This window comes from Cervus elaphus, chromosome 5, assembly GCF_910594005.1.
Source record: "Cervus elaphus chromosome 5, mCerEla1.1, whole genome shotgun sequence".
In the NCBI taxonomy this organism is placed as follows: Eukaryota; Metazoa; Chordata; class Mammalia; order Artiodactyla; family Cervidae; genus Cervus; species Cervus elaphus.
This window is the reverse complement of record NC_057819.1, coordinates 110,689,480-110,716,743: the sequence shown is the minus strand read 5'-3', so window position 1 is coordinate 110,716,743 and position 27,264 is coordinate 110,689,480. Positions and strand designations below refer to the sequence as shown.

Here is a 27,264-nt window from a genome sequence, read left to right as displayed (position 1 = left end):
GAGTTCTGAGGCCCAGTATTTTGTACCATTTCCTGGGACTGTTTCTCACCATCCCCTGCTGGCTGTCCCGTGTCCCCACTCACTTCTCTAGGGTCCCTTCCAGTCTGATAGGATATGAACTAGCCAGTGATAACACGGTCACGTTTTCAGGAGAGAGATGCAGGGTGGAGACAGATAAGAGGTATTCAGACAACAGGGACCTGCATCGTCTTAACTCACTTGGGAAAGAATTTCTCCCCAGTACCTGTTCATTGAAAGAGGCATTGAGATGCAGCACCTGGTGTGTGGTGATGAGGTGCGTGTCTGAGGTTTCTGTCCAGGAGAAAGACTCGACTGTGCTGGTCTACACACAGACTCTTGTCCCCATGTGAGGTGACCGGCAGGGTTGAGTTCCTTCTGGGATTGGATCGGCTGAGCTGACCTGGTGAGTGGATGCCAGCACCTAGTGCCAGGATATGCAGATCTGCGGGTTTTCTCCTTTGGTTCTAAAATGCTACTCACGCTGTCCTGCTCCGCAGCCTCCAGGATTCATTCATTCATCCACTCAACAAATATACATATGAAGCATCTACTGTGTGCCAGTAGGTAAGGAAAGTACATCTGGTAGAAGACATTAAGTTACTAGTAGATATCAGACAATAAGAAGTGCTAAGGGGAAAACTGAATGGAGGACAGGAGAACATTGAGGGGTATGGTTTACATAGGGTTGTCAGAGAAGGGAGTTTGAGAAAACCCTGAAGGAGGGAGGGGAGGGATTGAGCCAGGCTTAATCTGGGGAGTCCATGGGGTCGTCAAGAGTCGGACATGACCTAGCGACTAAACAGCCACAGTCTGGGGAGGGGAGATGGGGGTGGGGGTGAGAACTCAAGCAGAGAGAACAGTGAGTACAAAGGGCCTGGGACATGACCTAGCGACTAAACAGCAACAATCTGGGGAGGGGAGATGGGGGTGGGGGTGAGAACTCAAGCAGAGAGAACAGTGAGTACAAAGGGCCTGAAGAGGGGCCCTAGCTGGCATGTACTGGAATAGCAGGGAGGCCAGCATGGCCTAAGCGGTGAGTGAGGGAGAGTGACCGCTAAGTCAGAGAGGTCACATAGACCCCTTATGTGTCATGGTGTGGACTTTGACTCTTAATTTGACTGGGACATAGGATGTATTAGGGACTCTGAGCAGAGGAGTAACAGGATTGCATTGATGGATCTCTGGATGCTGGTTTGAGAATAAAACCAGCAGGGACAAAGTCAGAAGCCCAGCTAGGAGACTTTCACAGTTATTCAAGCGAGAGATGATGGGGACCTGAACCTGGGTGATAAAAAGAAGTGGTTGTGAATGCAGTCAGATTCTGTATATATTTTGAAGATAGAGCTCAAGTGTTTCTTGACAAGTGGGCTTGTCAAGAGTGGGCTTCCCTAGTGACTAAGACAGTAAAGAATCTGCCTGCAATGCAGAGACCCGGTTCAGTCCCTGGGTCAGGAAGATCCCCTAGAGAAGGGAATGGCTACCCATTCCAGTATTCTTGCCTGGAAAATTCCATGGACAGAGAAGCCTGGCAGGCTATAGTCCATGGGGACACAAAAGAGTCCAACAGGGCTGAGCAACTAACACAGAGTGAAAAAAAGAAGGATCAAGGATGCCTCCCAAGGTTTTAGGGCTGAATAGCTGAAAAGGTGGAGTTCCATTCACTGCCCTGGGGAAGTTTGAAGGAGACACAGAATTAGGGAGATAACAGCAGCCCTCTTTGGGGCTAGAGCAGGTTTGAGTTGCTTACCAGTAGTACATCCAAGTGGAGATAACATTAGGCAGTCAAGATATACAAGTCTGAAGATATGGTTAGGAGTCATCATGACTGTGGTGGTTTAGTCACTAAGTTGTGTCTGACTCTTGGCAATCCCGTGGACTGTAGCCCATCAGATTCCTCTGTCCATGGGATTTTCCGGCAAGAATACTGGAGTGGGTTGCCATATTCTTCTCCAAGGGATCTTTCCAACTCAATGATCGAACCTGTGTCTCCTGCATTCCAGGCAGATTCTTTAGCACTGGGCCACCAGGGAAGCCCGGACTAGGTCTGTATGAATCTATATATATTATTGGTTTCTAAAGCTAGGAGACTAGATGAAATCCCCCCACAAACAGGTGTAGACAGGAAAAAAAAACAAAAAAACAGGACCTAAGACTGAGCCCTGGAGCAGACATTTAGAATTTGAGAGACAGACCCAGCAAAGGAGTCTTAGAAGCAGCAGCCAGAGGGGTAAAAGGCCACCCTGCAAGCCAAGTGATGATGGTATTTCAAAGAGGAAGAGGGGCCATCTGTCAGATAACACAAGCCTAAATCTAAGAACCATCCAACTTGGCAATGTGGAGGTCCCTGGTGGTGGGGGTGATTTTTGTGGTGTGGATGGGAGGGGGCAACCTGGCTGGAACAGGTTCAAGAAAGACTGGAAGGAGAGCAATGAGGGACAGCAAGTATGAGTGGTTCTTGCAAGGAGTTTTATTCGATAAGGAGAGAAATAATGGATCTTGGCTGATAAAGGGAATCTTCTGATGAAATTGTGGCTGAGGCTGAGGTCAAAATTGGAAGAAGACTAGAGGGCTCAATAAGTGGGTGGAGACAGGATCTGCAGTCTACTTTCCTCTGGCATTAGCCACACCTGGAACTATTCTCTTTTCATGAAAATCAGTGAAATTCCTTCTACTGTTATGGATCTCTTTTATATGATTATTCTAATTGTTGGATTTTTGCTCAGAGTATTTTAGAGTCTTTCTTGATCCTTTCTCTGTCTCAGTCCATTGTCAGTTCCCTTTGAGGTCCAACTTAGTTTCCTAAAACCAGCTATGGTTTAGTCTTTCCCTTACCAGCTCTGAATTCTTCCAGGCTAGGCAACTGGAAAAGACTGGGCTTAGGAACTGTTGTGCTGGCTTCAGGCCCAGCTGAGCTGACCAAAATAGCCAACAGAAGAACTGTTTGCGCAGAGTGAAATTCCTCTAGGGGAAACAGCATAGCAGACAGCCAAGAAAGCCATAGTTAGGGTGGTAAGACCCCATGACACAATAAAATCCAAGTACCCCCAAGGCCTGGCTGTGGAGTTTGAGCCAAGTTCTTTCTCAGTTGTGGTGTTTCTTTGTTTCCCTTCTCTCTCATCCCCTGGCTCAAGAGTAGTATTCTCAAGTGAAAGACTAGTGGAACAACCCCCGAGTCTGATGGCCAGGGCTCCAGGGTCCCGTCTGCAGCCTCTTCCTGTTACGTGGTGCTCCCTGAGTCAGCCTATGGAAAGAGCGAGCTGCGCTCCCTGCCCTGTTGTCGGGGGAGAGTTCTGTGAAGGGTGCCATGGTGCATATACACTGGCACAGAGCAATGGCACTTGCCCCAGACATCAGGAGAGTTACAGATGAGCTCTGAAGAAGGACTGGAGTTGGCCAGACAAATGGGAGAGTGTGTGCTTAGCCTCCAAGTGAGAGGATGTGTTGTAGTTCCTGAAATGGAAAAAAACTGAAATGTTTGTGGAGAGAGTTGAAAGGGCAAGAGATAAAGTAGGAAAGTTTGGGGGGGGGTGGCTGGTCAGGGAGGGGTAGCTTGTTTTGCCCTAAACTGTTGAAGGATTTAATCTGGGAGAGTAGTTGAGTGAATTTACATTTTAAAAGATTCTTCTGACAAGATTGTGGAGGCTGGATGAGAGGTGGCTAGGCCAGAGGTTAGGGAGCCATCATGCAGGCTTTGGGCTGTATTTCGGGCTGAGCTGAAGGTGGTTAACTCTAGCATAAGGCAGATGGAGAGAGGTTCGTATTTAGGAGACAGACCCAGGAGGACTTGATGATTGGGTGGTGATGAGGATGTAGCTCCGGTTTCGTTGTGATTGGAAGTACCAGAAGAGGGGCTGGTTTAATCAGAAATATTTATTATTCATTCAGCCTTCAGGCGCTGGTGTTACTGTACTGTGTAATAGGCTTGATGTAGTGGCTCAGCAGTGAAAACAGACCTGAGCCCCCTGACTTCTGTGTGTGGAAGAGAGACATTAAGCCCATGATGATTTAATGCGTGGTTAGTTACCAGAGGAGTTAACCTCATCTCAAGGCTCCTGGAAGGCCTCTCCGAGGAAATAACATGCCTTTTACATAGTGGGCTCTTGGGTAGGTGGGTGGGGGGAACAGCCTGAGACCTGAAGGGTGAGTCGTGTTAGCTAGTGAAGAGAAAAGAAAGAGTTCTGAGCAAGGACAGGGCAGGGATGAGAACAGGGAAGAGATGGAGGCTCTTCAGGAATCTGGAAGGAGGCCCGTGGTGACTGGGGATGAGCAGGCCGGGGAGAGAACTGGCCCAGGTAACAGCTTGGCATTGGCAGTTCTGTGGCCAACCCAGGTGAACAGCCCACAGAGGGCTGGAGGTACTAGTCCTCCACTCAGAGGGGAGATGTGTAGGCCATTCATAGACCTGGGACTCATCAGCCCGGGGAAGGTACTTGAAGCCATGTGAGTGGGCACAGTCACTCCTGGAATGGGTGTTGGGTGGGAAAGATGATAGTGAAGAACATCCGTATCGAAGGAGTGGCAAAAGGAGCCCACAAAGGGAAGAGGTGGCTGGAGAGGTAGAAAATCTGGGGGGATCAAAAGGAGGGAATGGTCAAAGGGTCGGGGGTCCTTTGGATTTAACAATGAGGAGGGCCCTTGTGACCTGGCAAGTGCAGTATCAGCAGAGACCTGGGGTGAAAGTCCAAGTGAGCAGGTGAGAGGGGAGGGGGACAGCAGGATGCTGGCAGCTTTTCCACTAAGTTTGGCCAAAGAGTGAGGAAGCTACAGCTGGAGGGATGGAGGTGGAGATGAACCATCATTTGTTCATCCAGATCTGGGACACTCCCAGTTTTAAATTGGAATTAAGTTGGTTTCCAGTATAGGGAAAAGGAAAATCAAGGGTGGACTGGTCAGGCACTGAACACCCCCCAACCCCTGCCTGGAAGCCTTGTGTGACAGCCTTGGAAATTTTCCTTGAGGCCTAAAAGAACTGCAATTGCTGGTATAGCAAATCACCAGAAAACTTCATGAGCCAGGGAGCTGGTGGGAAAGTTTTAGCCAACCCAAGTTAATGAAAGTCTGAATGATAGCACTCTGAAGAAAATGCAGCCTTTTCTTCCAAGAATATGCAACAGTGTCACTTACCAATGTTGCTAAAGTAGGTTTCAGTGAACAGCTATAAACTGCTGTTTAAAGCAAATGGTGCAATTAAAAGTGGCAGTGGTGTGAAACAGTTCCCTAACGGTGCCTTAAGAGTCCCTTTGCAGGCTTCATACACTAGTTAGCCTAGCTTTCAAAGTATGAAGGGAAAGTTAAGTACAATTTATGTCCAGATTACACATTTTAAACATAAGGTTCCAAATTAATGAGGTTCTAAAGTACCTTTGACTCTAGTCCTGCAGTTATGCATCTGTATCACTTCTTAACCACTGTTCATTTCCAAACACCAGCTGGAAATGTGTCTTTCCCCTTTCATGGGTAATCCCAGGATGTCATTCTGCAGTGGCAGGGAGATGAGTCTCCAGTTTGGTTGCCCAGCTCCACAGCCCGGGAGCCACAAAGCTCTGCGAGACTCTAGGAGAGAAGCCAGTGGTTTGAGATCTAGAGGAATATTTCAGGGGCTGGCCAGGGAGGAAAATGAAACCAACCAAGATGGTGCAGGGGGAACACCCTCAGCCTGCGCTGGCATCAGGACTCTGCTATAACTTCCTAACTGAAAAGCCACTCAGCCCAGCCAAATCTCTAGACACTTTGAGTCCAGGGTGCTAATAACCGCAGAGGGAGAGAGATGGGAAAGGGAGGTGAATAAGCACTGGGCCAGTTGTCATTTTGTTTGCACTCTATCCTTTTCTGGTGTTCTCCTGTTTCATAACAGGGGATGTCAGAGGGAGAGTCACTCACCATTTTTAGCTAAGTGAACCTGAGCCCAGGGGAGCCTCCTGGAAGAGCCCCTGCCTGCCCTTCCCAGCCCTGCCAGCAACTAACTTATCCTGTGTTTTTATCGGCAGTGAGTTTTGAGGATTATAAAAAAATTTAAATTCTCAGATCAGATCATTTCATCCACCTTCCCACCCCACCAGAGGGACACACACCCCACCTCTGGCTAAATGACTCCAGAGAAGGGAGAACATTTCCTCAGGAGGCAACTGATCCCATCATTTGAAAGTTCTCCCTTCTAGTAAACTGAAATTTCCACCCCACAGTCTTGGTTCTTCTCATGCAGTACACATGTGGAATAAATGTCCTGGTGGATATTGCTGCTCTGGTGTCCTGGTCACCACCACAGCTGCCCTCAAGCTCCACTTGAAAGTCCTTCTTTCAAAACATCCCTCAGGACGGAACCTGACACTCCAGGCGGGGCCCCGTACAGAGCAGACGAGCACTATTATTTTCTTCTATGACTGAACTTTTGGAAATGCAGTCCAAGATTGCAGTAGCTTTTTTGGCAACCACATCTAGGTTCTATTGCTTCCCATTTAACTTTGAGTCAAAACCACTGGGGCTTTTTCACATGAGAAACACAATTAAGCTCTGTCTTCCCGTCCTATATGCATGTGATTTTTTTTTTTTTTCTTCTTAACTCAAATGCAGTGTTTACTCAGCTTCTAAGTTTAAACCACCATTTATTGATTACCCACTCTAGGCTCAATATTGTTCATTACTGATGCCTCCTAGAATCGTGTCAGGATGACATTACCTCTGTTTTACAGGTGGTATGCTGAGGCTAGGAGAGGAATGCCCCAGCTGTCCCACAGTATGAATGCTCATTTTGGTCTGGAGCCTCATGCTCTTAAGCACTGCACATACTGGGTTCTTTAAGTTCTCTTTGAACCCTAGTACAGACACCCATTGTGTTTACAATCCTCAGTTTTGTGACATTCATAAAGTTAAAATGCCTTCTAGGTCTTTGCATGGTTTCCCTAACTTGGGTGGTGGATAGACTGCTTTGAAGCCATGTTTCCAGCCTGTAGGGCACAAAACCAATTTAGTGAGTCACAACTGGCATTAAAAAAAATGAAATAGGGTAGAAAAATATCAAAGCGGATCACATGTAGCAAGGGCAAATTTTATTTCAGGAAATTCTTCTTGCATGAGCACGGGACAGGGAAGTATGTGGGGGTGTATGTGCATATACTGGCTCTTGATGTAAATTGTTTTTATGATTGTGGTTCATGGTCTAAATAGTTTGAACACTGCTCTAAAGGGAAGATGTTTTTTTCAGTCAACTTAGGTTGTTTTCACTGTAAGACTGCAACTTAATTATGTATACACCTCAATCTGTTTTATCAGTTCATAGATGTAGTTCCTATAAAATTAATTAACTAAAGAAAAGCCAATATAATCAACAGCCTCATTTGGTGGGGGGAAAAGTTGACTGAACCTAAATCGCTGCTATCAGTATACGTTCAGCACAGATTTGACACCCTGGCTCCTTGAGTTCTGCACACCCACCCTGCAGCGTCTATTGTCCAGCAGCGTGGTCCTCCCAGGCTTCTGAAGAGCCATCATCCCTCACTTTGCACAAATGTGCCATGAATTAAATGTGCAGAATTAAGTTGTCTTAAGCCCATGTAGTTAAGAGTGGTGCCACTTGGTACCAATACAGTTGTACACACTCACAGAGGCCCAGAAACGTGCAAATCTTGGTGAAGCAGCAGTTACTCAGTCATCTGTAGTTACATGTTCTTTTTTGGCTGCTTTACGAGTCAGTGTGTGATCCTAGCCCTGACTAGCGGTCAGACTCATGCCCTCTGCAGCGGAACTGCGAAATCTTAACCACTCTACCATCTGGGAAGTCCCAGTGTATGTTCATCTTTAAAAGATGATCATCGCAGTGAAAACACAAGAATAAAACATTCTGCTAGAGAAAGCATGAGCCTCCGAGGGGAACCCTGCTGACTCTGTCGGGAGACCCACCTCTAGCAGGAGACCCTGGTTGACCTCACAGCAGCACCCTGCTCAGGACAGACTGGATCTCAGCACTTAGGTGGAGGCATGTTCAGCTTAGCCCCCAAACTAGACTATCATCCTGCGTGTGGTTCTTTCCCTTCTTGTTCATAAGAATACTATGACCATTTCAGTCAAATGCCCTGTTGATACACAGGGAGCTTTTGTATACTGTTCTCTCAGTGTAGCCATCCAAAGCCCCATAAAAAAGAAATAGGTTTGTTCAGCATGACTCGGTTTTAGCAACCCCATGCTTATTCCTTGAGATCACTGCCTTCCTTACCTGAGTAATTGTAGCGCTGTTCAGCTATTTGTTTCAGGGTTTTGCTGAGGATCAGTGTCTGTGATATTTCAGGATCCACCTGTGCGATCTGCCCAGAGCTGCCTTCTGGCTCCTCACACAGTTTGCTGCAAAGTCTCTGCCTACTGTGGAGTGCGGCTCACGTGGCCTCGGGGTCCGGAAACCGTTTAAGGCATTGAGGAGCCTGCTTACTAACGTGTCCTGGGCTGCAGTTCCCACTTTACCTTTTCTTTACTTTTTCCCATTTAAGCATCATTCTCCCAAAGAGAAGCCAGAGACCAGCCAAACTATGAGTGGTTCCAGGGGCTCAAGGCCTGAGCCATTCTGCCTCTCCCCATCTCTGAGTGATACCCTTCTTGTTTCTGTACTTCCTGAAACCTGCTTTCCAAAGGTCTGAGGTATATACAAGTCTGACTCTGCATGGTGCTCTTTTCCTTGTGATCTATAAACTATAAGATGGCTTTGAGTCTCAAATTCCCCTGATTTCCACTTTACTTGTCTTCAGTTTCTTTTAGATCAGACCTAAGTTCAGAGTAGAGATTCCTTCATTACTTCCTCAACGTTCTTTATTTTCCTTTATTTAAAACGAAAGTATAGTAGAGTATGTTCATTGTGGGGAAAATGAGAATATACATAAAAATGGGAAAAATTCTTTAAGTGAAGCAAAAATCTACCACCAGGAGATAATGGCTTTTAACATTGTAGCCTTTTTTTTTTTAATAGATTTTTTTCCTGCTACATTCATATATAGAATTACATACACATTTAAGAAAAAGTAGGATTTATGATATTTCATTCTCATTACATTCAGTTATTAACTCTCCTAGTCTCGGTGATACTATGTGGCCATGCCTATCATCCTGTGTAAAACCATAAATTCATTTACAATAATTACTCATGTGCATGCACGCACGTGCTCTCTCTCTCTCTCTCTCTCTCTGTATATGTATATAGCTCGATACCTAGTCCATTGTGTTCATGTGTTAAAGGCTGAGCATAAAGCTATCTAGACTTTTACATGGAGTGGGTGTGTCCTCCTTGTCAGAGATCCCAGCTCAGCAATGCACCTCTCCCAGACTGGCTTGGCATCTGGTTACAGCAGGAGTGAGCAGAAGCCCTTGTCAGAGCTACAGGAATAGCTGGGAGCGGGGACGCCCATGCCAACCATGTAGGGGCTCCATTAGGTGGCACCGCTTAGTTACTGAAGCCCGTGTTTTCATGGTACCTTTACGTTATTCTAGACTTTTTGATGGTTGGAAGACAGCCCAGTGGAGGCCTGACCAGCTGTCCTCACAGCCTGGATGGCTAAGTCTGAGAAAGAGAGAAGGTCTCTGTAGGGTTGCTAACCTTGAGTAGGGTAGTGTGGGGAAAGGTCATCAACCTCTCATGGGGAAGCAACGGCCAGTAGAGGCAAAAAGAAAATCTGAGGCCACGGGACGTGGGTTCTTTTCAAGCATCATGGGTGTTACTCCATCGCTTTTCTTCCAACAGATCCACAGACCAGCATGGCTGCCACTGCCGCTGTCAGTCCCAGTGACTACCTGCAGCCTGCCGCCTCTACCACCCAGGCGAGTGGGCAGTGGGCTCTGGGGGTTGGGGGCTGCATCAGCCCGGAAGGACTTGCTGAAGCTGACATGAAACCACAACTGAAGCTCTGTGCTGGCTCACTGTAACTCCCCAAGGCTATGAGACCAGGGAGGGTTCAGGTTTTCACTTTTTCTGACGTAAGAAACCAAGGCAGCTCATCTAAGGTGCAACAATTGAGTCAGGGGAGAAAGCAGGATGCAACTCAAGGTCCTTCCACCAGACCCCACTGACCATACAAGGAAAACAGAGACTGTCCCTGCACCCCAGCAGCTCTTTCCTTGTAGCTTCGAAAGAGCAGCCCTCCTCCATTGAAAATGTCATGTCCCAAGCACTGGAAAACCCTTTTACAAAGGGTTTATTCCTCCTGCCCCACTCCGTTTGTCTTTCCCTCCTTCCCTTCCTCAGTTCTTCCTCACTTGATGACTCAAGGATCCTTTATCGCTGGGGTAGGGTTGAGGCTAACGGAGCTCCGTCTACAAACTGAGGGTGATTCCAGGTCCCCATTAGACACCATTAGGCCCAGGGAGTAAGAGGTCAGCTCATGTTGCTAATTCACCCTGCCAAGGGGTACTTCTGGGGAGTTCCTGAGAAGGATACTTCCTACCTTTTCTCCGCTAATTCCTCAGTGGAGAAACCACTGGGGATGGGGAAACGGGGACAACTCAGGGGAAGGATGCTGGCACCCCACTCGTCAGGTGGGGAGGAGCCTGCCAGGAGGAGAGGATCCTAAAGGGCGGGGTGGCTGGGCAGCAGGCCTCACGTCTCACTCTTGGTCTCCTCCTGGTGTTTTGCAGGACTCCCAGCCATCTCCCTTAGCGCTGCTTGCCGCGACATGTAGCAAAATCGGCCCTCCAGCTGTTGAAGCTGCGGTGACGCCTCCTGCTCCCCCCCAGCCCACTCCACGGAAACTCGTCCCTATCAAACCCGCCCCTCTCCCTCTCAGCCCCGGCAAGAATAGTTTTGGAATCTTGTCCTCCAAGGGAAACATACTTCAGATTCAGGGGTCACAGCTGAGCACGTCCTACCCTGGGGGGCAGCTGGTGTTTGCTATACAGAACCCCACCGTGGTCAACAAAGGGACCCGATCGAACACCAGTATCCAGTACCAGGCGGTCCCTCAGATCCAGGCCAGCAGTCCTCAGACCATCCAGGTGCAGCCCAGTCTCGCCAACCAGATCCAGATCATCCCTGGCACCAACCAAGCCATCATCACCCCATCCCCGTCCAGTCACAAGCCTGTCCCCATCAAGCCAGCCCCTGTCCAGAAGTCGAGTACGACCACCACTCCGGCACAGAGTGGGGCCAATGTGGTGAAGCTGACAGGTGGCGGCGGCAATGTTACCCTTACTCTGCCTGTCAACAACCTCGTGAACACCAGCGACCCCGGGGCCACCACTCAGCTCCTCACGGAGAGCCCCCCTGCCCCGCTGTCTAAGACTAACAAGAAAGCCAGGAAGAAGAGTCTTCCTGCTGCCCAGCCCCCTGTGGCCGTGGCCGAACAGGTGGAGACGGTGCTGATTGAGACCACCGCGGACAACATCATCCAAGCTGGAAACAACCTGCTCATTGTTCAGAGCCCTGGCGGGGGCCAGCCAGCCGTGGTCCAGCAGGTCCAGGTGGTGCCCCCCAAGGCCGAGCAGCAGCAGGTGGTGCAGATTCCACAGCAGGCCCTGCGGGTGGTGCAGGCAGCGTCCGCCACACTCCCCACCGTCCCCCAGAAGCCCTCCCAGAACTTCCAGATCCAGGCTGCTGAGCCGTCACCTACTCAGGTACCACGCTCACCTTCCTGCAGCACTCCCCTCTCCTCGGCTTGAAACGGCTGATGCTCCGTTCCACTTGGCTCGCCTGCCTAGGTGATGCTGATGCATCTTCCCATCTGACCTCAGAGTTGGGAGTCAGGATCGTTTGGGATGGGTAGTAAGGGCCCATTTCTGCCAGATCGTAGGGCCACATACTGCTTGTCTTTAGAAATCAGGTACAACATGCATATATACCTATATTTTGAAAACTTCCTTTAGGGGAGTCTTTTGGTAGGGGGATGAGTAGGTGGCAGATAGGTAAAGTTCAGGGACTTCCCCCGGCAATCCAGTGGTTAGGACTCTGTTTCCGTTGCAGGGGGGCACAGGTCTAACGCCTGGTAGGGGAACTAAGATCCCACATGCTGCAAAAATTTTATTTTTTTTATTCTAGAACTATGTACTCAGAATGATAGTAAGAATGAAAAAATTCTAGTCAGAACCATAGAATTTGATAAAAAGTAAGAAAACTAATGAGAAAAATGCTAATCATTGTTAATGACAAAAGTTCAGAAGAGGCACCCCTCCCTAGCTTTATAGCAGGAACATTTAGGATAGATCCATCTGTGATGCTGACCTAAACAGGAACTTACTTTTGACATTTATTAGGGGGCTGTAATATTCAAATTTATGTGGCTCTGCAGGGCAGCATTTATACTTTGTGTAAATTTAGTAAAAGCCAGAGATTAGGCCCATGTTGCAGGTGGAGAACCTGAAACTCAGGGAAATTATTAATATCCAGATCTAATAGGGCAGAAATAACTGGATTCAACCCAAAGAGCCAGGATTCAACTCAGATTTCAGACCCACATTTTTTTTTCCCTTATTCCACCCTGGCTCACTGTGTGTTATGTGTGGCAGGGGCTACACTTAAAATTGTATAAGGATTTCTTTTTGAATATAAAAAACCAGCTCCTGCCACGGAGGAATTTATAATCCAGCTGTCTGTAGAGAGAAGCAGGGCATCAGGGTGAGAGATGACAGTAGGGAGTTGTGCAGGGGAGAAGCACCCCGGGGAGGGAATCTGAGGCCTGCCCTCAAGTGCCTCCTCCCTTCTGGTATATTGCACACTGCCAAGTGGCTTTCTATGAATCAGTGTAATTTGTTATAGCATGTGTGAGCCTCCCTTATCAGACCTACCTTGATGGTGAAGACCTGAGGCAATACTGCTCAGGTGCTGCAGCCTTCAGGTGCCTCCCTCTCTTCCCCAAGGTCCTGGGTCTTGAGACTGATGGAGGCAGGGCTTAAAATCGGGTTCTCCTAAGGAAGTAAGAATACATGTGCAGAATGATTTAGTGCTACAACGTTATGTTTTAATGATGGTACATTTCCTGAGGTACTGTCTGTTATCCAGCTAAAACCCAGCTATTAACTATGGATCTTCTAGGCTAATTTCAATCTTATCACTAAATTCCTAACAGTGGGTCAAAGGATAGGCATGTTTTTAAAAATGTACTGTACTCTCTATGAGAGAGGTTCTCAGTCCTCAGTCCTGAGGTCACATCTGGCCAATTTTTGTGGTTATTCACCGTTAAGACAGAGACCTCAAGACCTGCGTAGCCTAAAATATGTATTATCTTCCCTGTAGAGAAAAAGTGTGTTGGACTCTGCTCTATATTGTGAGAAAGAAAATGTTCTAGTAACAGAAATTTCAGATATGCAGAAAATAGCAATGATTTGCAAAAGGGGCAGGCACATACCAGAAAATTGAGGATGAGATGTATACTTAAATAATACATAACATGAGGTTTGTTTGCTTTTCACTGAGAAATATGGTCCTAAATAATTCAAGGATCAAAAAATAATCCCAATCAAAAAAAAAATAATAACTCCAATCAAAATCATAGCAGAATTTTTTTTAACAAATCATTTGAGTATAAGTTATCATCTTGCCCCTGTTACTCCCGAATGTTTTATAGAAAGTGTATAATTCTCATACACAAGAAGGACATTCTATATAACAACAGCACAACCCTCAAGCATAGAAAACTAGCAAGGAAGCACACTAACTTTTAATTCAGAGACTCCATTCAGGTCTCACCACTTGCCCCAGAGATTCCTTTGTGGCAAAAGAATCTCCTAAAGGCTGTTTTCATTTGTTCAATGAGCATTCACAGTGTGTCTTTTGTGAGATCATCATTTAGCTGCCTTCTAATTCTTCAGTTCAGAGATTTGGCATTATATTTTTCTATGCTAAGTAAACTGTTTTGTTTCAAATCAGCAGATAACATCTGTCAGCTTAGTACAGGGATGCCATCAGCCCTGTTTGTTGGGCATCAGCAGCGGGCAAATGTAGGTCTGGGCTAGTTGGAGAAGGCTTGAGTGGACAAAGAGGTCCCCGTTTCTTCCTTGGGGCAGGGAGATGGCGTTGCATTGAAAGGTGGCAGGCGCCAGGACTCTCAGGGTGCACTGACTTTTTCTCTCTGGCCCCTCCCAGGTCTATATCCGTACGCCTTCTGGTGAGGTACAGACGGTCCTTGTCCAGGACAGCCCCCCGGCAACAGCTGCGACTGCCTCCACCACCACGTGTAGTAGCCCCGCGTCCCGTGCTGCCCATCTGAGTGGGACCAGCAAAAAGCACTCGGCGGCAATTCTCCGGAAAGAGCGACCCCTGCCAAAGATTGCTCCTGCGGGGAGCATCATCAGCCTGAACGCAGCACAGCTGGCAGCGGCCGCCCAGGCCATGCAGACCATCAACATCAACGGTGTCCAGGTCCAGGGCGTGCCCGTCACCATCACCAACACTGGCGGTGAGGGGAGTCCCCTGGGCCGGGGTGTGGGCAGCGTGCTTGTGCGTCCCACACATAGGCCTGACGTTTGCCTGGTCCGTTCCAGCTTAAAAGCATGTTCCCTTGGTCCTTAGAGCAGCTTTGTAAGATAGTTTAAGACACATATTGGCCCTTCCTGACAGCTAAAGACCTTGAATATGATGGAGAGCATAAGATACACTCAGGAAAACTTTCCAACTAACATATGCATACAAAATAGTTTGGTGCAGACCAAAGGCATGTTCAAGGGAGGCTCTGGGTAAAGGTACTTGAAGGAAGGCTTCTTGATAAAGTCTTGACTTAAGGTTGATAGAAGAGAAGGGAACCTTTGGCAGCAAGACTGGCTTGTATGGCACTCAGTTCAGTGGCAAAATATTTAGTAATATCTTCAGTATGAAAACCACCTTGCAGATAATCAAACACTAGTTACCGAGCAAAAATGGTGCATTGCATTCCTTAGCTGGGTGAAGGGCACTTTTCAGAGTAGTGGAATCTGTCTGAATCTCCTCTCTTCATCCTTAAATGAATTTCGGGCACTTTACGCCTTTGGTTTAGCAGCTGGGAGGAGTCCGCCTGCAGGCACTCCCCTGCTTTGATGGCTTTGTGCAGGTCCCAGGGGACTTGCTTTATTCCAGAGCGCAAAGCACTGTCTCTCCCTCTATGAATAATAATTCCTGGATGCTTTTCTGGGAGCAGAGTTGGTGTCTCACAAGGACCTAAAGCTGGAGGAGATTCCAGGAAAGCATTTCAAGATAAGACCCAGATGGGCAGTTGTCTGGAAGTGACTTTAGCCTGTGGAGCATAGTGGTTCTGGGCATTGACTCTGAAGTTGACGACCTGGGTTCAGATCCAAGTTCTACAGGTTCTGGCCTGTAGAACTGTGTGTGACTGTGAGCCTCAGTTTCTCCATCTGTAAAAGGGGGATGACAGTACCTATTTCATGGGCTTAGGAAGCTTAAATGCGTTAAATACATTTAAGATCTCTAAAATGGTATCTGGCACAAAGCAGGCTGAAAACTGTTAGCCACTATGATTCTCAACCTCACCCTGTGCAGGAGGGCAGACAGGGGTCAGGCTCCTTCCTCTGCCCCCTTGGGCTTCCTCACCCTGGACTCTGTCCGCGTCCTCCCCACAGGACAACAGCAGCTGACTGTGCAGAATGTTTCTGGGAACAACCTGACCATCAGTGGGCTGAGCCCCACCCAGATCCAGCTGCAGATGGAACAGGCCCTGGCTGGAGAGGCCCAGCCTGGGGAGAAGCGGCGCCGCATGGCCTGCACGTGTCCCAACTGCAAGGATGGGGACAAGAGGTAATTCGAGGCAACTGGCCAAGTGGCCAGCCCAGCATGTGCCCTGTTCCCCAAGCCCTCCCTGGGACACAGAGAGGGGATGGGGCAGCGGTTCCTGCCACCTGGCCTCCTCCCCTTCCTGTGCTGACCCCACGTCCTCTCTCCACCCTGTCCTGCCCCATCTCTACCTCCCGCTCTCTCTGCTTGTTCCTCTACCCTACCCTCAACCCACTTCCCAGGTCTGGAGAGCAGGGCAAGAAGAAGCACGTGTGCCACATCCCTGACTGCGGCAAGACTTTCCGTAAGACGTCCCTGCTGCGGGCTCACGTGCGCCTGCACACCGGCGAGCGGCCCTTTGTCTGCAACTGGTTCTTCTGTGGCAAGAGGTTCACACGAAGCGACGAGCTCCAGCGGCATGCCCGCACCCACACAGGTCTGCTTCCCTCCCCTGCAGCGCCCTCCAGCCCACCCCCATGTCAGCTTCCCACCAGCGACATGGAGATTCCTGGCCTGGTCACGGTACTGCCAGCCACACTGAGCGCAGGGCACAGACTGTCTTCTCCAGCGCAGGCCTACTGGGAGGTTCTCGAAAGCCTTTCCTTTTCTACAGTGTTTCCCACAGTGAGGACACTTGCACGACATGGCCTTGATGACTTCTGCCACAGCTGCACAGTTATTTAACAAGCACTGTGCCAAGCACGTTGTTGTTCAGTCTCTAAGTCATCTCCGACTCTTTGCAGCCCCATGGACTACAGCACACCAGGCTCCTCTGTCCTCCACTCTCTCCAGGAGTTTGCTCAGATTCATGTCCATTGAGTCGGTGATGCTATCTAACAATCCCATCCTCTATTGTCCTCTTCTCCTTTTGCCTTCTATTTTTCCCAACATCAGGGTCTTTTCCAATGAGCTGGCACTGCACGTCAGGTGGCCAAAATATTGGAGTTTCAGCATCAGTCCTTCCTGTATTCAGGGTTGATTTCCTTTAGGGCTGACTGATTTGATCTCCTTGCAGTCCAAGGGACTCTTAAGAGTCTTCTCCAGCACCACAATTTGAAAGCATCAATTTTTCAGCATTCAGCCTTCTTTATAGTCCAACTCTCTCATGACTTCTGGAAAAAGGATAGCTTTGACTAGATGGACGCTTGTTGGCAAAGTGATGTCTGTGCTTTTTAATATGCTGTCTAGGTTTCTTTCCAAGCAGCAAGTGTCTTAATTTCATGGCTGCAGTCACCGTTTGCAGTGACGTTAGAGCTCAAGAAAATAAAATCTGTCACTGCTTCCACTTTTTCCCCTTCTATTTGCCAAGAAGTGATGGGACCGGATGCCATGATCTTGGTGTTTTTTTAATGTTGAGTTTTAAGCCAGCTTTTTCACTCTCCTCTTTCACCCTCATCAAGAGGCTCTTTAGTTTCTCTTCACTTTCTGCCATTATAGTGGTATCATCTGCATATCTGATGTTGGTATTTCTCCTAGCAATCTTGATTCCAGTTTGTGATTCATCCAGCCCAGTATTTCATTTGATGTACTCTGCATGTAAGTTAAATAACTAGGATGGCAATATAGAGCCTTGTTGTACTTCTTTCCCAATTTTGAACCCAGTCAGTTGTTCCATGTCTAGTTCTAATTGTTGCTTCTTGACCCACATACAGGTTTCTCAGGAGACAGGTGAGATGGTCTGGTATTATCTTTTTAAGAATTTTCCAGTTTGTTGTGATCCACACAGTCAAAGGAGTATAGTCAGTGAAGCAGAAATAGATTTTTTTTTTTAATTCCCTTTCTCTATGATCCAGCAAAGGTTGGCAGTTTGATCTCTGATTCCTCTGCCTTTTCTAAACTCAGCTTGTACATCTAGAAGTTCTTAGTTCACATATTGTTGAAGGATTTTGAGCATAACCTTGCTAGCATGTGAAATAAGCCCAAGTGTACATAGTTTGAACATTCTTTGGCATTGCCCTTCTTTGGGATTGGAATGAAAACTGACTTTTTCCAGTCCTGTGGCCACTGCCTAGTTTTCCAAATTTACTGACGTATTGACTGCAGCACTTGAACAGCATTATTTTCTAAGATTTTAAATAACTCCTCAGACCTGGAATTCCATCATTTTCACTAGCTTTGTTTGTAGTCATGCTTTCTGAGGCCCATTTAATTTCAGACTCCAGGATATCTGGCTCTAGGTGAAAGATCAAACCATCATGGTTATCAGGGTCATTAAGATCTTTTTTGTATAGTTCTTCTGTGTATTCTTGCCACCTCTTCTTAATCTTGTCTGCTTCTGTTAGATCCTTACTGTTTCTGTCCTTTATCATGCCCATCCTTGCATGAAATGTTCCCTTGATATCTCCAATTTTCCTAAAGAGATCTCTAGTCTTTTCCATTCTGTTGTTTTCCTCTATTTCTTTGCATTGTTCCTTTAAGAAGGCCTTCTTATCTCTCCTTGCTATTCTCTACAACTCTGCATTAAGTTGGGTTTACCTTTCCCTTTCTCCCTTGCCTCTTGCTTCTCTTCTTTCCTCAGCTATTTGTAAAGCCTCCTCAGACAACCACTTTGCCTTCTTACATTTCTTTTTCTTGGGGATGGTTTTGGTCACCACCTCCTGTACAGTGTTACAAACCTCCATCCATAGTCCTTTAAGCACTCTGTCTACCAGATCTAACCCCTTGAATCTATTCATCACCTCTGCTGTATAATCACAAGGGATTTGATTTAGGTCATACTTGAATGGCTTAGTGGTTTACCCTACTTTCTTCAATTTAAGCCTGAATTTTGCAATAAGGAGCTCATGATCTGAGCCACAGGCAGCTCCAGGTCTTGTTTTTACTGACTGTATAGAGCTTTTCTATGTTTATTTACACAGAGAATATATAATCAATCTGATTTTGGTGTTGACCGTCTGGTGATGTCCATGTATAGAGTTGTCTCTTGGGTTGTTGGAAAAGGGTATTTTCCTATGACCAGTGTGTTCTCTTGACAAAACTCTGTTAGCCTTTGCCCTGCTTAATTTTGCACTGGAAGGCCAAACTTGCCTGTAGTCCGGGTCGCTCTTGACTTCCTACTTTTATATTCCACCCCTGTACTGAAAAGGAGATCTTTTTTTGGTGTTAGTTCTGGAAGGTGTTGTAGGTCTTTATAGAACTGGTCAGCTTCAGCTTCTTCAGAATCAGTGGTTGGGGCATAGACTGGATTACTGTGATGTTGAATGGTTTACCTTTGAAACAAACCGAGATCATTCTATTGTTTTTGAGGTTGCACCCAAGTACTGCATTTCGGCCTCTTTTGTAGACTATGAGGGCTGCTCTATTTCTTCTAAGGAATTAGTCATCTGAATTAAATTGGCCCATTCCCATCCATTTTAGTTCACTGATTCCTAAGATGTCGATGTTCAGTCTTGCAATCTCGTAGACATTTTACTCATTAACAATTTAATTTCCATACGACTCTGTGGGAACAGTACTATGATTATGCCCATTTTCTGAGGCATGGAGAGGGGGCAGGGTCACATAGCCAGTGACTGGCGGAGCTGGTTCAAACACAGGCCCTCTGGCTCCCAACTTTCCTACAGTTATTTAACAAATGGTTTTCCTTAAATCATTTCACTCTTTTTACTCTTTTATGTTCAGTGAAGGATTACTTTTCACATCACAGGCTTGAGACCACAGCTAAGTGTTTTAATGTACTGGCAAATAAATATAAAACTATAAGGTAGAAAAATGTTCATCCATCTATCACCTAAGATTGTGCTGGCTGCCTCCAGTGGTCCACAGCACATGCTTTGAGAACTGCTATTCTGGCAGATGCTCCCAGTGAGCAGACACGTGGCCTGGGCCTGGGACATGAGGCCAGTGTGAGGGGCAGGTCTCACCCACCCTTGTAGCCTCGGAGTAAATACTCAGAACAGTAGCTAACCCAGCCCCGGTGGGTGGGTGTGATTCGGGCTGTTAGTTCTCAGGCTGGCAGGTCAGAGGGGAGAGGGCTTCTGTGAGGGGGAGGACTTTGAGACGGGGTTCGGCAGAGGGACACATATCTGTGAGTGACAGGCATCTCCTCTTCCCAGGGGACAAACGCTTCGAGTGTGCCCAGTGTCAGAAGCGCTTCATGAGGAGTGACCACCTCACCAAGCATTATAAGACCCACCTGGTCACGAAGAACTTGTAAGGCCAACTGAGGCAGGAGGCCCCACAGACGCAGACCTGCCCGTGTCCTGCCTGGGCCTCTGGAAGAAAGGAGGCCCACGCTTCATGGGCCCACCTCGACCCCCTTCCTGTTGTGCAACTGTCCCCACAGGAAGGGGCTCTGCTGCCCCCAAATGCACCTCCTTCTGAAGCCCCCCTGGCTCCGCCCTGGCCCTCCCCTCTCACCACAAGCTCCTGGCCTGCCCAAACCATGGACACTGGCCATGCCCAATGAGACGTTCTAAACCAGGACGAGTGGGAACCCTTATTTCCAAAGGAAAAACATGAATTTCACTCCGTCGAGGAGCGAAGTGAGCCCCCTCCCCACAACACTGCCGGAGTCGCATCGTGCCATGCCCCCTCCCTCCCCTCCACCTCCCTGGCCCCCTCGGCCATCGAGGACGCCCGGACGCCCAGACGCCCAGGGTCCTGCCCCCAGGGCTCCACTGGCAGCCAGTCCGCCTCCGCTCCACACGCCCCACCCCACCCCGACTCTCCTCCAGCACATTCCAACTTTCTATTTAAAAAGTAAAGCTACCCACCCACTCCCTGATTCCCCTCTTTTTCTATGGAGAACGTTGCCTTATACTCTACTTCCGATGATGAACACTGTGTATTGTGTGTGCTTTAAAGAAGTTTATTTAATTGCTCCCTTCTTCCTGTCCTTGTTACTCACCTCCCCCATGCCTGCTTTTAGTTTAGGGTTTCTGGGGGGCAATGATGAGCATATGAATTTTTTTTCTCACTTTAGCAATTCTCTTTTCTAAATGACACAGCATTTCAACCCAAATCTGGATTCAGATAAAACACCTTCCCATCCTGAACCTCATCCCTCTCCTCATCATCTCACCCACCCCGACCAGCCCAAGCCCTACATGTGTACAGTGTATATTGTATAATAGACAATTGTGTCTACTACATGTTTAAAAACATATTGCTTGTTATTTTTGAGGCTTTTAAATTAAAACAAAAATCCAACTTTATTTTTAGTTGTAACTGCTTGAGGTATGTTTTATGAATTAAGTGACAGATTTGTTATCCTTTATTAACGATGTACTTTGTTGGTCAGCGCTGGGCTGACAAAAATTTTTTCTTGCTAATAAATTTAGTTGCCTGAGGCAAAATCTGCAACTTGGCAATGCAGCTTCCTTTGTCTTTTCCCTTGTAGCAGGGAATCCTGAGAAGGGAGCGCTGGTCTCTTCAGAGCAATCCACACTGGGACCAGGGTGGGGCCTTGCCCTTCTGACCTTGGCAAATCCAGGCCACAGCCCAGAAAGGGCCTCAGCCACACGGACCTGGCATTGGCACAAGCCCCCAGAACACCTGGTGGGACTCTAGAGGGCTGGGCTTGGTGCAGGAGTTTTTGCTTTGTTTTGCCTGGTTTTGCCCAGATCAAAGCAGGCAGGCTCTGTCCACAGACTCAAGTCAACAGCAATGCCTTGCCTTCCTTACCAGCAAGTGAATTCCTCCACTCAACTCTCCAACCCCTGGAGGAGGGCTTTGGCCTCCGAGCCCGTTAATAAGAAGCTTGGGAGAGAAACCCAAAAGGACCTCACCTCAGTCACTTGCAGAAGGCTAAAGAATCTGGAGAAAACAATTCCCCAAGACCCCTTCCCAGGGTGGAGGGCCAGGCCAGAACCCAGCTCAAGAGAGAACCCTGGCCACAGATTCTGTTTTCCTTCTATCCCCTTACCCCAGCATCCCAGGGAGGGCAGCAGGCTAATTTTGGTTTCAGCAAGTGCTGCAGATCTGAATTTTTGGAGGGGTGGGGATGGGGCAAGGCTATGAGGAGATCAGGGCTTGTGATGGTAGGCAGGCTGAGATTGGAGCCAGTTCAGTACCTGTGTTTAAACCTAGGAAGGGCCTGAAGAGCATCTGGGCTGAAGGAAGAGACAAGTTGTTCTCAAGCATATAGAGAACGGTGTGTGCTTTTCTTATATCAACAATTCCTCTTAACCAGCCTCAGAAGGATCCAGCCGTGGTGGCTGTTCTGTGCAGGCGTGGCAGGGCTCGCTTGGAGCTCTCTATCCCCTTACTCGGTTTCCTCTGTCACCAGCGGCCTGCATTTTTGCAAGCAAACATCTTGTCTTTAGAGCCTGAACACTCTCACATCAGCTGAAGAAATAAGATGGATCACAGGTTTGTTTGCCCTGATCACTTCTTTATTAAGGCAGGGAGGCCCGTCCAACAAGCATACTTAAGCCGTTTGAGTGATACCAGACCCACCACTGACTTCCCTGACATGAAGCCTCCTACCCAGCCCAGCAGCCCCACATGTCATCGCTGCACGGGCAGGAGGCAGAAGACATGAGGTATATTCAACCCACTCTCAAGCGTGGAATGTGTGACTAGAAAACTGCCTCACTGTGTTCTGGATTGGGACTAGAGGAAAGAAGGGGAATGTTAACAACTGATCTCTTTCTGCCACATGTTCCCCACCGGCTTTGCTCTCAGGCACAAAGAACTATCCTTTCCTGGGAACTGTGGTTTATGCTTCAAGGGCGGAAGCTGACCTGACTCCTCGGCATCCTTCGGAAATGAGGTGCCAGCCCCTAATGGGCAGAACAGCATGCTGTCACTCAGGGTTTCCCTTCTCCAGTGAGACACATACCTGATCATCTCTGCCTCCTATGGGATGCCTGAGTTAGAAGGGGAGCAGGAAGATGTATTCTGCCTGGCATGGCTAATGGCCTGAGGAAAGAACAGAGAGACCCAGTGGCTAATTAGCCCTCATCTGCTTCAATCTATCCCTTACTGAGACTTAAGAGTTGCTGGGGTGGGGACTGCTAGAGTGATGCAGCCCGAGCTCACTCCAGGCCAGAGGCCTCCCCAGGACACCTGATTGGCCCTGGTCGAAAATGCCACCCCCATCAGGCCACCCCAGCAGCTTGAGAGGGGGGGGTCACACAGTCTGAGTTCCCCGCCCAGGGTCCTGTGCTCCAAGGCCACCTCTCTGGTCTGTTCAGCAAAGCTCAACGCTGCGGCTCACCCATCCCAGATACTAGGATTATGAGGTTGAAATAAAAGGGGCCTGGGAAAGACACTCCTCTCCTGAAGGCACATCGGGCACTATTTTTTCCTAACTAAACCAGCAAGTAGAACTCAGGCATCCTTCAAACTACTCAGCCCATCTTGACAATCACCCTTTGAGGCCCCACACTTGAGTTTAATGACGGGAGCTACCTGTAGCAGCTCAGGTCACTGGACCTGTCAGGGGCTCGTGGCTGAGGTCTAGATGGTGGTGGATTCAGGGAATCTAACTTGGGGGTCAGGGACCTTCTGTGACCTGACCAAGGTCTCTGGGGCTGGGATGAAGCTACTCAAGGAACTGCAATATAATCTCAGGACAGGTGACAGTTGGGTTTCCTAGTAAAGGGGCCCTCAGGGAGTAGAAGAGCAGGAAGTGAGCCTGGGAGGATGGAATAAAGAACAGGGGTGTGGGTGAAAAGAGCAAAGAATGGAGGGAGAAGCAGAGAATCAGGGCTTGGAGAGGAGCATCAGATACCTGCTCTTTGGGATCGTGGGCAAGAGGAAATAAATGACCACAGGTCAGGTCAAGATAATCGACCAGGAGTCCTTAAATAAAACTAAGGCGCCACCAGGTCATATCTTCTGGGCCTGCTGAGACCCCATCAGGCCTCCTCCCGCTCCTGTGGCTCATTCAGTGCCGGGGCTAAGATAGATGCCCCAGAGCTCACCCAGCCTTGGAAACCTAGACATCCCTGCAGTCCTACCAGGTGCCAAAAACCCCATGCCCCACTCACCAGATTCAGAGAAGCTTAAGAAGAGCAGATTATGCATAAATATTACACATTAGCATTTCCTGGCTGGGATTGTGAGAAGGAGACGGGGATATTAAGGAGTCCTTCCCATGAAGGAGCTTCTCATGGGGTACACATATGAAAACAAAGGGACATATTTGGGGAGCAATCCGTGAGCACATGCAAAGGATCACATGAGGAGTTAACCCCATAACCACAAGCGGGGCACTTGGGTAAGGGTCAGCCTCCTTGCACCCTGCTCTAGTTCCCCTGGTAACCATACTCAGGGTTCAGGCATCTACCAGCAGAGCACCAAGTACCCATCTGTGCGCTCTGAGGCTCCACACTGAGTTCACCCAAGGCCGGGCCAGAGAATTCCTGAGATTGGGCCCCCAGCACACCTGGGGTTGGTTCCAGCCTGCTGTTGGTTCCCTGGAAAGCTGGGGGCTGTACTGCACAAGCATCATTAACTACTCCCCCAGGTTCCCTTCCCTTCCCTTCCCAGACATTCTCATCCTTCCCTATGGCTTCAAGTGCCACCTTGGAGGCTCATGACACCTAAACCATCCCATCAGTCCAGACCTCTCCTCCAGCTTCAGAAGTGCTTTTTCAACCTGACCACACAGGGTTGTCCCATAAACCCTCACACTCAACAGGCCTGATGGTGACTTCATCTTTCCCTGAAACCTCTCCTCCAACACACCCTCACTTTAAAGAATAGCACCTTCCCTGGTGGCTCAGACGGTAAGGCGTCTGCCTACAATGCGGGAAACCCGGGTTTGATCCCTGGGTTGGGCAGATCCTCTGGAGAAGGCAATGGCAACCCACTCCAGTACTCTTGCCTGGAAAATCCCATGGATGGAGGAGCATGGTAGGCTACAGTCCATGGGGTCGCCAAGAGTTGGACATGACTGAGCAACTTCACTTTCATTCACCGCCCAGCTCACTTAAAGGCATCCTGCTGAGTTAAATCGTTCCTCTCTACCTCATACCCCCCAAACTCAGGCATCAGGCTCCCCACTCCCAGCTCTAGCTTAGAGAACAGCATCTCCCAATGTCTCCCTGCACTGCCTCACCCTCCTTTGCCCATCACCTGTTTATTGGTCACCAGAGCCATGTCCCCAAACAAAAATACAATCACCAAGATGTAACTGAAATGTGTAATTTAATCAAACAATTAGACTAAAAAAGGTGATTTAAGAACATAAATGCAAAAGCGTTAAGAGAAAACAGGCATGGTGTAGTCCCCAAACAAAGTCTCCAACCTTTTGCTGCATATTGAGAAACTGGGGTGTCTGTACAATGCAGTATTGTAATATAGCTTCTATTCATTAAAGACCTCCAAGGAAAGATTAGTAACTTTACAAAGTTGGGGGGTGGTAAGCAAAATATTTAAGAAAAGCAGTAAAAAAGAAATTCATTTCTCCCAAGCAGTCAAGCCCCTTGCTGGGGTCGTAAGCAGGATCAGCACCCACAGCGGGCGTCATGTCCCCACTCGTTTGCACTGCAGGACCCCTTTGTGATCTAGACACCAAATTCCACTGGGCAGAAAAGCGCAATACAAGCCTACTGATTATCTTCAAGACAAAGGGGAAATATAAAAAGGCAACCAGTTGCAAATTTCCTCACTAACAGCCAAGAATGGAAGAGGCTGTCAGAATCTAGTACTTTTTCTTGCTACCTGGCCTTAAAAAACCAGGAATTAGACACCCTGGTTCGACAGCAGCACAGGAAGAAAACTGAGAAGAGACATCTAAAGCTGGCCCTTGCCACCTGTCTGATCTTTAGCAGTCACCTAGCCCCTGCCTCCTTGCCTGGCCTGTTTTCTCACCACCTTGCTCTGGCAGTATCACACTCAAGTTGTTCCCTCTTCCTGGAATGACTGTTCTTTGTTCATCTGGAGATCACTTACTCATTAAGACAAATCAAATGCCTGCTCCCTTTATGAAGCCTTTTCTGACTGTGTAACCCTTGGAGACCATGTTCTCATTTTTGCTCCCCTTTACCTTGCAGATACATCTGTTAAAGTTCCTGTAACTCCTTAGTTTACAGATCTGCCTCCCCCTACAGAGTGTAAGCCCCCTGTGGGCAGGAACCATGCATCTTTGTCTTCATATTCTCAGACCTAGCTCAGTGCCTGGTCTTTAACACATGTCTTCCCCACTACACTGAGCCCTTGGCTTTTAAATTTTAAGCAAACCATTCAAATGATCCTAGTCTTGGTGCCCCAGAATCTGGGCCCAGGGTAGCATAACCCAGCAGTGCTAAGAGTGTAGCCCCATGAATAAAATCATGTGAGCTGAAGAGTACTAATCATTCCTTATCCAGGTTCAAGTGCAGGGCCTTGGGAGGAGGGAAGAAATGGTCATATGTGGAAGAACAACCTCAACAAGAAAGAAAGTCCAGTCACCTCTCTCTCAGTTGCGTCAATAGAGAAAAATGATGGCCACATAAAAAAATTTCAACCAGTGGAGAATCCATTGATCAACATCATTAAACCTTGAAATGAATTATTTCTTTGCAGCAAATTTGTCTTCCAGATGCCATTTGGCTCAAGCTACGTGCACATGATAAAGGATGACAGTCATCTAACGTAGGGCTTAATGAAGCTTGGCAGTAATGCAAACACCTGGGCAGGGCAGGGAAGTTCCCCTTCCTGACACAGTCCTGGGGTGCCTGCCTAAAAGGCTCTTGCAGTTCTCCTTCTTGATGTTCAGGAAGGACTACAGAGAGGCCTTGACCCTAGGCTGCCCAGCCAAGTCAAAGCTGGAATGGGCACTGGCAAGTGTCCTATTACTCAGCCTCTAGTCCACAGCCTGGAAGTGACTTTGCATGGCAACCTGCTCCCCTGTGCCCTTAATTATGGTTGGCCCTGACCTGGGAACTAGACTCCAACTACCTAGAAGGGGCAAAATGTGAAAAGGGGGAAACAACAAAGAGGGAGGTGGCCCCGGAGCAGTGGGGCAATCCTTCCATCTACTGGAACACTGGGTAGTATGAGCTCTGCGGCAACCACAAAAGAGGAAACCATGAGGAAAGGGAGGAGCATGCTCTGACCTGCATTACAGAAATGAGGCTGGAGAGCGGCGATTCAGAGCTGAAAGAGGAAGATGGTTCTCATCTGGGATGGTTTGATCCCAAATTTCCCTCTTCCCATTTGGCCATCTGCTTTCCTACCCATAGTCTCCTCCTGACCCACCTGCTCCTCCCAGACACCAGGGTACCTCCCCATACTCACTATATACACACGCCTATCCCGCGAGACCCGAAGTCACATTTCAACCTCTCCCACTCTCGAGCCCAAATTTCATCCCCCCACCAGATCGCCCCTTTCTGTGTCTCCACTTCACCTTGCCTCAGAGTCTGGCCCCTAATTCCATTTTCCGTTTGTCCTTTCCAGGCCGCCAATCTCTAAGCTAGCCTTCGGGCATCTGCTAGGGGCAGGCCTCTTAAGACTGACTATCTCCACAAGCCCGCGGCGGCTCCTCCCTTGCCCCTCCCGCCTGGGCCGCTGCGGTCCCTATACCTTTAACAAACCTCCACGTGCGTGTTAACCGCGGTGACAGCATTTCCTTGTCTCTCTGCTCCCGCCCCGGGAGGCGCCGTCCATTGGCTGCCGGGTTCCTCTGTTCGTGTTCTAATTGG

The 27,264-nt window shown here is 48.3% G+C and overlaps 1 protein-coding gene and 1 long non-coding RNA gene across 3 annotated transcripts in view; one reads left to right on the top strand and one right to left on the bottom strand.

Moving 5' to 3' along the window:
* Positions 1-20,993, top strand: part of SP2 (Sp2 transcription factor) — a 25,301-nt gene extending 4,308 nt beyond the window's left edge. For both annotated transcript variants that reach the window (XM_043904328.1, XM_043904327.1), the window contains 6 exons: positions 9,740-9,816; positions 10,630-11,604; positions 14,069-14,381; positions 15,535-15,709; positions 15,928-16,121; positions 19,741-20,993. In XM_043904328.1, the coding sequence (XP_043760263.1) occupies positions 9,754-9,816; positions 10,630-11,604; positions 14,069-14,381; positions 15,535-15,709; positions 15,928-16,121; positions 19,741-19,841 (1,821 nt within the window). In that variant the 5' untranslated portion in view covers positions 9,740-9,753 and the 3' untranslated portion in view covers positions 19,842-20,993. The remainder of the gene's footprint in view (positions 1-9,739; positions 9,817-10,629; positions 11,605-14,068; positions 14,382-15,534; positions 15,710-15,927; positions 16,122-19,740) is intronic.
* LOC122694932 lies at positions 11,628-27,264 on the bottom strand. The gene is made up of 3 exons (XR_006341281.1): positions 27,146-27,264; positions 22,470-22,549; positions 11,628-12,891 (listed from the first exon to the last, which is right to left on the bottom strand). It is a non-coding gene; the product is annotated as an uncharacterized LOC122694932 (long non-coding RNA).